Source organism: Monodelphis domestica, chromosome 7 (genome assembly GCF_027887165.1).
Source record: "Monodelphis domestica isolate mMonDom1 chromosome 7, mMonDom1.pri, whole genome shotgun sequence".
Taxonomy (NCBI): Eukaryota; Metazoa; Chordata; class Mammalia; order Didelphimorphia; family Didelphidae; genus Monodelphis; species Monodelphis domestica.
In genome coordinates, this window is record NC_077233.1 from 173,311,239 (window position 1) to 173,321,606 (window position 10,368).

Genomic DNA, 10,368 nt, shown 5'->3' on the forward strand with positions numbered 1-10,368 from the left:
AAGCAATCATATTGTCCCCTATACCTCATCTATGTAACCAATCATATTATCCTCACCCCCATGATGTCACCTACCCTATCCACTGAGCCACCCAGCTGCCCCATCATTATCCCTCTTTTAAAGATAAAGGAGAGAGAGCAGCTGGGTGGCTCAGTGGATTGAAACCCAGGCCCAGAGACAGTAGATCCTGGGTTCAAATCTGGCCTCAGACACTTCCTAGCTGTGTCAACCCCAGCGAGTCAATTAATCCCCATTACCTAGTCCTTACTACTCTTCTTCCTCTATCTAATACACAGAATTGATTCTAAGATGGAAGGTAAGAGTTTTGTTGTTTTTTTTTTAAACAAAGATATCTGAGGGACTTATGAGAAAGAATATCCATCCACATCCAGAGAAAGAACTATGGGAGTAGAAATGCAGAAGAAAAACACATGATTGATCACATGGTTCTCTGGGTATATGATCGGGGATGTTGACTTTAAATGATCACTCTATTGAAAATAGTAATAATATGGAAAAAGGTTTTGAACAATGATACATGTAAAACCTAAGTGGAACTACTTATTGGCTCTGGGAGCAGGGATGGAAGAGGGGAGGGAAAGAACATGAATCATGTAACCATGGAAAATACCCTAAATTAATTAATTAAAATGATAAATAAATAATAAAATGAAATAAGATAAAACAAAGATAAAAGAGAGATGAAATGATTTGCTCTTGGGAACACAACTACCAAAGACTTAAGGCAGAATTCTTTTTTTTTTCTTAAACCCTTACCTTTCGTCTTAGAATCAATACTGTGCTTTAGTTCCAAGGCAGAAGAGTGGTAAGGGGTAGGCAATGGGGGTCAAGTGACTTGCCCAGGGTCTCACAGCTGGGAAGTATCTGAGGCTAGATTTGAACCCAGGACCTCCCATCTCATCTCTAGGCCTGGCTCTCAATCCACTGAGCTACCCTGCTGCCCCCTTAAGGCAGAATTCTAACCTGTATCTCCTGATTATGCATTCAGCATTCTGTCTGTTATCCTATTTGCTATGCCTAGTTGTTGTACCTAATATAAGGAAATGAGTAGCCTTAAACTGACACTTATCCAAAGAATCAAAATACCAGAATTCATTAGCATCATAGACAAAACATAACAATACATTCTTTTTCAAAGCTGGAAAACAATACTTTCATCCTACTGAAGAGAAATATCATCTCTCTCTCTCTCTCTGCCTTTTAATAGTATTTTAAGATTTTTCAAAGGAAGACAGAGTGGAAAGAAAAATAGCCTGGGATTCAGGAGAGATTGGTTCTGGTCCTAAATCTGATAAATGTGTGTGACCTTAGGGAAATTAGTTCATCTCTCTGAGGTTTGGGTTTCCTCAGTTGTAAAATAAAGGGATTGGACTATTTTCTAAGGTTCCTTCTAGCTCTTATGTTTAATTATTTCTATAAGTCTAAGAATACCTGCATTGACTGAGCTGTGTCCTGTTCAAATTTTTTAATATCTTCCTTGACAAGAATCATTTGTTCCTTCAGGAAAGATGCCTCCTGTTTAAGGGCTTCCACATCTCGAAGAACTTTGGGCATATTCTGGAGGGCCTGGTGACTGGTTTCTGTAGAAAGAAACAAAACAGTAATATAGAAGTAAATAAAAACTAGCCACTACAAGTGAATATAAATCAAGAACCCAAAAGGCAGATGAGAATCTTTTGCTAAACACTAGGAAATGAGACAGAATACTTGCTAACCAAGTTAAAATGTTTTATTATTTGCAATATCTACTCAGCTAATATAACTATGCTAACATCAAGACTGCTCTGATCAATAAAATGATCCCAGATAATTCTAAAGGACTCATAGGAAAAAATGCAATCCACATCAAAAGAGAACTGATGAACTCTGAGTACAAAATAAAGTATAATTTTCTCACTTTCTTTTTCTTACAATATGGCTAATACAGAAATATTTTGCATGAATTCACACTCCCACATATATATGTATATAACTGATAACATATTATTTTTGCTTGCCTCCTCAGTAGGTCAGGGAGGGGCAGGAAAGAAAGAATTTGGAACTCAAGAAAAATTTTTTAAAGAATGCATGCTCAGAATTTAGAAGGAAGATAGTGGCAAATGAAACTTAAGAAAAACAATAACTTATACTTATACTTCATAAGACTTCAGCTTTTAAATTTTTATTTTGAAAGGTTGAAAATGTATTCAGAAGCAAGTGGATGAGTGATTCTACTAAAAAATGGCTCTTTTAAAAATATTCATTTAGAACTGCAACAGTCTATCTGGAGTTCTTAACCTTTTTTGACATAGACCCTTTTGACAGTCTGATGAAGCCTATGGACCCCTTCTCATAATAATGTTTTTAGATGCATAAAATAAAATATGCAGGATTTCAAAATAATTTTTTTGAAATATTGTTATTGAAATATTTTTTTAAACAAGCTTACCAACCCCAGCTTAAGAACTTCTGGTCTAGACTAAATGGTTTCCAAAGTTTTTTGATTGTGTACCTCCCTTAGTAAAACATTCTTGAACACACACCTCCAGTGTGCATATTTGTTTGTATATAAATTGTTTACTACTGTACTAATAATTATGTACGTTATAAAACAAAAAAGAAACATTATAAAAAGATGAAGATAAAAAAAATATCAACAGGAAGCTACTAAAGCTTAGGAACAGAAGAATGGCATAGTTAGATGTGTACATCTTTTATATTAGCAATCACTGCCCTCTGAAGTATCCTGACTCTAACCATGAGGTAATGTTGGGAGCAGATGTGGTGAGGAAGGAATTTTTCCCAATGGCATCTGTGTAGGAGCTGCTGATAATGCCCAGGTAGCACTTCAGCTAGACTCCGATACAGAAATGGGGAGGTTGAGAACTTGCACTATGGAGGGAAGAGGCAAAGTTGGGGAGTATTGGGAGACAAAGGGAGGTAGGAGATAAGCCCCATGATTGGCTATGTTCCCCTCCCACTTTAATTCATTGATTTCTCATCACTTGTTTTCAGACCCCGGGCCCTAACTTATAAATTCACACCAGTACTACATGCTAACTGTGTGAGAATACCGCCAGCATCCAACCAGTTTGCTAAGTGTCATCATTTCTACTTCCAAAACATCTCTGGCACATGCCTCCTCTGTTCTCACTCAGCTACCATCATCTCAGTTCAGGCTTTCTTTGCCTCTCATTTGGCCTAATACAGTAGCTTCTTAACTGGTCTCCATCTCAGCTCTCTTCTCTCTAATACATTCTCTACCCAGTTATCAAGACGATTTGAGAATGGTAGTCCTGATATTTAATAAGTCTAGGCCAGAGATGCAAAACTCCCATGCCACACGAATCAGATTAAAATGTAGTTCCTAACTTTAGTGTGCTGATGTATAGACCTTATATATATAATAAACATATGGTTTTCTAAGTCAATACATAGCCACCAGGATTCTTATGTAAATGATTTAGTGGCTCACTTTCTCAAGGCTACAGGCCCCTTAAAGGACCTTCAAAGTGTAGCCTGGACTAGAGTAAAAGATAACTGGTATAGAGATAGCTAGGTAGCACAGTGGCTACAGCTTCAGGTCTGAAGTACAGGAAACCTCCGTTCAAATCTGGCAGAAGTTTCAGAGAATTAAATTAAAGAAAATGTTCCTAACAATCAAAGCTATTATGGAATGAAATGAGCTGCCTTGTGAGTTGGCTCCCACTTTTTTTTTTCTTTAAACCTGTACCTTCTGTCTTAGAATCAATATTGGTTCTAAGGCAGAAAAGCAGTAAGAGCTAGGCCATGGGGGTTAAGTGACTTGCCCAGGGTCACATAGCTAGTAAATGTCCGAGGTCAGGTTTGAACCTAGGACTTCCCATCTCTAGGTCTAGCTCTGAAATCACTGAACCACCCAGCTGCCCCAGGTTCTCTCTTTAATAAGAACTGACCCTTCCCCTAAAGAGCTTCAATAAGAACTTGAAGGGAGATATTTTGTCAGAATTTTAAAATAATAATAGTTATCATCTATATTATGCTTACTATGGATCAGGCACTGTGCTAAACCTTTACAAATATTATCTCATTTGATCCTCACAATAACCCTGGGTGGTAAATGCTACAATTATCTCCATTTAGTACATGAGAAAACTGAAACAAAAAGAAGTTAGATGACTGGCCCAAGGTCACAAAGTGTCTGAGGCCAGATGTGAACCCAGGTTTTCCTGACTGCAGGCCCAGTCCTCGATTATTCATTTCACTACTGCTATGTCTGGAAGTTGTCTTACTAGATTTCAAGCTCAATGAGTTAAAAGTTTGATAAGGCAGATGATAAAGCTAGTATCATCTTGGGTTGCATTCACAAAGCAATAGCTTCCAGGACCAAGGAGAGGTTAGTTCTGAAATGGGACGGCTAGGTGGCGCCATGGATAAGGCCAGGGCTTACAATCAGGAAGACTCCTCTTGGGTTCAGTTCTGGTCGCAGACACTAGCTGTGTGACTGGGCAAGACACTTAATGATGTTTGCCTCCGTTTCTTCATCTGTTAAACAAGCTGGAGGAGGAAATGGCAAACCATTCCGGGATCTTCCCCAAGAAAACCCAAATGGGGTTATGAAGAGTCAGACATGACTGAAAAATAACTGAACCAAACAACAAAGTTCTGAAACATCCGGCGCTCCTCAGACCACTTGGAAAAGTCCTAACAAAATCCGTAAGTTCTTAATAAGATGGGATTAGATGTGACCATCCCTATCCAGGCTCAGACAGTACCCAGGAACAAGACCCTGACACAGTTGCTTTCTTGAACCTCAGGGGCGTTTCCATCTGAGTTTGGAAAACTACCTACAAACAAGATGCTGCCACTCACACTTGCTTTCTAGGCTTCTGTCTTGGTGCTCAGGGACTTCTCCAGGCAGGCAGTCCCAAGATGAGACCCTGCCATTCACATCCCAGCCTCCATCTTGGTTCTCAGGGACTTCTTCAGCCAAGTCCTTGAGGAAAGAACTTACAAACCAGAAGACTTCAATCCAGCCACTGGTACTCTGCCCGGACACATTCATCAGTGGTTAGCTGCTCCCACCCTCTGTACTCTCCTCATCTCAGTAAATCTGAACACCCACAATCATCCGCAACCACCCAACCTCTTACTCCCCTGACCTGGCCATTCTACCTGGCCAGTGCCCTGCTCCAAATCTGCCGGTAGGCTCTTCTGCCGTACCCCAAATGCCAAACTCCTCTTTCCTTTTACCTCTCTTCTTTTCCTGATCCCTCCATCTTCTGGCACTCCTGATGCCCACAGCCTCCTTCACCTGCTTTTCTAATTAATAGTGGTTACACTGTCTCTCACGCCCCTGAGGAATCACTGGTGAAGGCAGGGAAATCAGTCTACTCTTTGCCCCACATGCTATTTAGACTCTCCCTCTAATGCTATCACTACTCAAAAACCTCTCCTCCTTGAGGTTCATGCCATCCAAATCTATCATTCAATTCGGATCGTTGATCTATTGTTATTTATGACGCCCAAGATATTGCTTCTCATTGGGTTCAGTACCTGCCTCATAGCCTTTCATTCCACAGCTCCTGCCTTTGTGCCTGAGGACTTCAATGCACATACTGATACTCCCTCAAATATCATAGCATACCTCAAGTCCCATAAACTCCCCAGCTCTTTAGGCTACTGAATTCCCTTGATCTTCATCTCCATTCCACTTCAGCTGAACATAGAGATGGTCCTGCTCTTTTGATCTTACCATTACTCACAAGTGGTTCACTTCTAGGTTCAAAAACATCAAAATCCTTTTATCAGATCATAATATTTTATTAAAAGCAGCAAGGCACTACAGTGGATAGTCAATTAAGTCCTGAGTTCAGATTCCACCTCAGATACTCCCTAGTTCTTTGATCCTGGGCAAGTCACTCAATTCCTCAGTTAAATGAGATCTCTGTGCCTCAGCAACTTATCTGTGAAATGGGTATAATAATAGCAGCTACCTTACAAGGCTCTCATGAAGATCAAATGAGTTAGTATGTACAAAGTGCTTTGCAAATCTAAAAGCTTTATATAAATGCTATTAGCTACCTTTATTGTTTCACTTTTCCCTATGCCTCACAACTCTCTTTTTCTTTTTAAACCCTTACTTTCCTTTTTAGAATTAATACTGTGTATTGGTTCCAAGGCAGAAGAGCAGTAAGGGCTAGGCAATGGGAGTTAAGTGACTTGCCCAGGGTCACACAGCTAGGAAGTATCTGAGGACAAATTTGAACCCAGGTCCTTCCATCTCTAGTCTTGGCTCTCAATCCACTGATCCACCCAGCTGTCTCCACCTCACAATTCTTAATCCTGTTTTTTGTCCTCACCATAAACTCCATTCTCTCTACTCCTCAGTTCTTCCACAAGCTATCACCCCTACAACTCTCATCCCTTCCCAATCCTGACTTCTTACTAAATCAATTTAACTCTACATAATACACTTGAATACTTTCCAATCCCTTTTCTCATTGTCCTACTGCCAATCACACCTTACCAAGACCCAACTTTACTCTCATGATATACCTTCTTCATTACTATTCAAGGGCTACTAAGTAGAGCTAGAAATACAATGATACAGGACAGTTTTGAGGGAACTATGAAAAAGACAGCTATCCTACTTCCAGAGAAAGAACTGTTGGAGTTAGAATGTAGGTGAAAGCATGCAATTTTTCACTTGTTTATTTGGGTTTTTGTTTGGGAGTTTTGGTTTTATAAGACTCTCTATTTATAAAAATGAACAATATGGAAGTATGTTTTACATGATAATACATGTAAAAAATTCCAGGTATTTAAAAATAAATAAATCAAGAAAAACAATTACAAAACCATGCCCAGTTCATTACTAATTGAAGTTATCTAATCTCAACTGGGACTTAAGTCTTCACTCAACAATTCCCTGTCCCACTTTCCCCAGCAACTGTTCCAAACTTTCTCATCTCTTCTCAAGATTCCTAAAGCACCCTCTCCTCCATCCACCCTTTGTGCTGAAGATTCCATTTCATACTTTACTGAAAAAAAGGTTGGCCACTCATGAGAATTCCCTCTTCTCCTCTCCTACCTATATCACTCAGATATCTTCTCCCTTCCTGCCCTGCTTCCGTTTCCTCCATCTTATTTCAAAGGAAGAAAATAGCCTTTCTTCTTTCCAAGGCAAATCCTTCTACATGCACCCTTGATTCTATCCCCTCCCATCCCCTTCAGTAGATTTCCATAATATCATCCCTGTTCTCCCTCTCTCTAATTTTCAGCCTCTACTTATCACTTGTAGATGGCTCCTTTGGTCCTTTGATGCCGAGAAACATACACTGGTCTACTTCATCCTCAAAATCCCTCACTCAATCTGACTATCCCCAACAGTTCTCTTCCCCTACTCAGCTAAACTCCTTGAAAATGTCCCTACAAAGGTGCCTCCTCTTCCTCTCTCCTCACTTTTCTTAACTCTCTCCAGACTTATGACCCCATCATTCATCTGGAATTGTTCTTTCCAACATTACCAATGATCTCTTAATTGCAAACTCTGAGGCCTCTTCTCAAATCTCAATCTTTTATTTTTCCGTCACACTTTGACACTATTGATTAATTTCTCCTCCTAAATACATCCTTCTCTAGGATTCTGCAACACCACTCACTCCTGATTCCCTTCCTCACCTGGTTGAACAGTCCTCTTTTTCAGTCTCCTCTGAAAGCTCTTAATCTATATCATGACAAATAATCAAAGGTATCTCCTAGATTCTCTTCTCTTTTTTAGAATAAAAAATTTCTCTTAGTCATTTCATCATGTCCTATCAGTTCAATTATCATCTGCATGCAGAGGATTCTGAAATCTATGTATCTAGTTCAAATTTCTCTCCTGAGCGCCAACAATTCTATTTTCTCTATCTAGAACTAGATGTCCTAGGGTCAACTCAAAATTAACATGCTCACAACAGAATTCATTATCTTTACCACCAAGACTTTTCTCTTATAAAATCCCTATTACTTTTAAGGGTACCACTACCCTCCTACATACCAAGGTTCAACACCTCTCATGTTATTATTTTTATTCACTCCACATACCCAAAATCCATTTGATGCTGGCTATTATGTATTGATAAAAATGTGTCATTTCCAGGCATCTAGACAGCTCAGTGGATATATAATCAGACCTGGGGAGGGGACGCCCTAGGTTTAAATCTGGCCTCAGACACCTCCTAGCAATGTAACCCTGGGCAATTTCATCTGACTCCAAATGTCTAGACTTTACTGCTCATTTGCCTAGGAAATCAATACTTACTATCAATACCAAAACAAAAGGTACGGGTTTAAAAAAAAAAAGAGTAGCCTCATTCACTGAAAAACTAAGTGGTTTTTCCAGGGTCATAGTCAGTATGAATTAGAGGTTGGACTTGAACCCAGGCCTTCCTAGATCTCTATTCACTTTGCTATGTTGCCTCTCCAGCGTCTATAAGTGTATTTAATAAAAGAAAAGAGGTTTATCTACAAATCTCAGGTCCAGAGAAAGAACAACCAAGGATCTCTAAAAGAAGGTTTAAATTTAGTAGGGTACCACATCTGATATTTATTCTTTTTATATTTTTTCCTTTCTCTCTCAGTTACTTTTACAAAGCAGCTTTTTCAATCTTTATTAGGAAAGATGGCTTTCTGGGGAAGGAAGAAAAATTAGCATTCAATTCAAACAAAAGGCAGGTAACAGCTAAGTGGCTCAATGATTTAAGAGACAGGAGTTCTGGGTTCAAATCTAAGTTCAGATACTAGTTCTAAGACAGAAGGTAAGAGGGTTTTTTTAAAGGCATCTATTACAAGTAATAAAAATTGTACGAGTTTATGTTTCTATACTAAACTATTTTAAAAATCTATTTCAGTTTACTTCCTTTTGATCTCAAGCATGGAACTTGGACTGAGGAAAAACTCCGGGTGTTTCAAAACTACCTCTAATACTAGCAATATGACCACTGGCAAATTATTCAACCTTTCTAAGACTTATTCCTAGGGCTGCACATCACAGATCCTGAATGTGCAGATGTGTTAACTCACTATCCCACAGTTCTTACAAACACAGATCTCCTTGCTGTTCCTCAAGCATGATGACTGGTCTCTTGATTCTAGATATTTTCACTGACTGTCCCACATTCCTGGAATGCTCTCCCACATCTGCCTCCAGGCTTCTGCAAGAAACCTTTCTAGATCCCCAATTAATGCTACTATCTTCTCTGTGTTGAATAATTCCAATTCATTTTGTACCTATATTATTTGTACGCAGTTAATTGCATGCTATCTCCCCGGATCAGACTGTGAGCTCCTGGAGAGCAGGAACTATCTTTCTTTGTATTCCCAGGCTGGTACACATAGGAGTGGTTTAATAAGTGCACGTTGACTTAACACACAGAAAGAGACCGAAAAATTAACAATAATTACTTTTTTTTTTCTTAAGTCATCCCCTCCTCCCGGCCTGAACAAACACCTTAGAAGTAGCCCCAGGTCGCGATCGAGGTCTCCTGAAGCTGTCACTTTAACCCCTCCTCCCTGAAGGAAAGGAAAGAGGGGGCAGGCCGGGAGCTTACCCTCCACAGCGTTGTTGACTTCCTGGATGAAAAGCTGCAGCTTCATCACCAAGGTGGCGGCATGCCCGTCCACCTTCCCAGGGGCTTCCTTGGGGACCGCCTTGAAGGCCCCATTGATCCACTCCTTCACCTCGAAGTCATCCGCTAGGAACTTGGAGAAATCCATCGCCTTTTCCCGGAGCTACAGGGCCCAGACTGCCAAGCACGCAGAAACCATCGACCCTCGGCCCCTCCTCAGGCCAGTCAGCCCAAAGTCTCGAGCGCTTGTCACTGTCCTCGGGGAGGGGCTGGGATGATACCCGGCAGGGATTCCGTCTAGAGCAGGTAGGGGGCTGGGCCTGACAGGGTGTCCGCGTTCCCGGAAACGTCCTACTTGGGGGCGGGACTTCCTCTCGGTGGCGCAGCTGGCGAGTCCCGTACGTTCTATTAGGCTCAGAAGCCTCAGACTCTCCCCAACTCTCCGGATAGTGAAATCGACTAGGAACACTATGCTACCTGTAGATTTACCGGAAGTGGTTGGCAGTTTCCATAGCAATGAATTGTCGCTTCCCCTCCTTTAAATCTCAAGACTAGCTTTCTTTCCCTACTGATACTGGGATCTTCTCCGCTTAAGGACTGAGGGGCACTTTACTAGGGAGCCTGGGCTGCGGCCCAAGTTCAGCCAAAAACTGAGACAAGCTGAAAAGTCCGAGTTGTGGCTCCTTTAGCGCAAGTCCTCTGCGGCCTCACCACAAATGCAAGATTTGGGGGCTATGTGTCCGCGTGTGTGTGCAAAGCTGCTGTGTATGTATTC

At 40.7% G+C, this 10,368-nt stretch overlaps 1 protein-coding gene across 1 annotated transcript in view; it reads right to left on the minus strand.

Moving 5' to 3' along the window:
• The window catches only part of COG7 (component of oligomeric golgi complex 7), a 51,377-nt gene extending 41,337 nt beyond the window's left edge, over positions 1-10,040 (minus strand). Inside the window, exons 1-2 of the mRNA XM_003341651.4 lie at positions 9,576-10,040; positions 1,453-1,601 (exon numbers count right to left, since the gene is read on the minus strand). Coding sequence (XP_003341699.1) covers positions 1,453-1,601; positions 9,576-9,741 — 315 coding nt within the window. The 5' untranslated portion in view covers positions 9,742-10,040. The remainder of the gene's footprint in view (positions 1-1,452; positions 1,602-9,575) is intronic.
• Between the last annotated feature and the right edge of the window lie 328 nt (positions 10,041-10,368).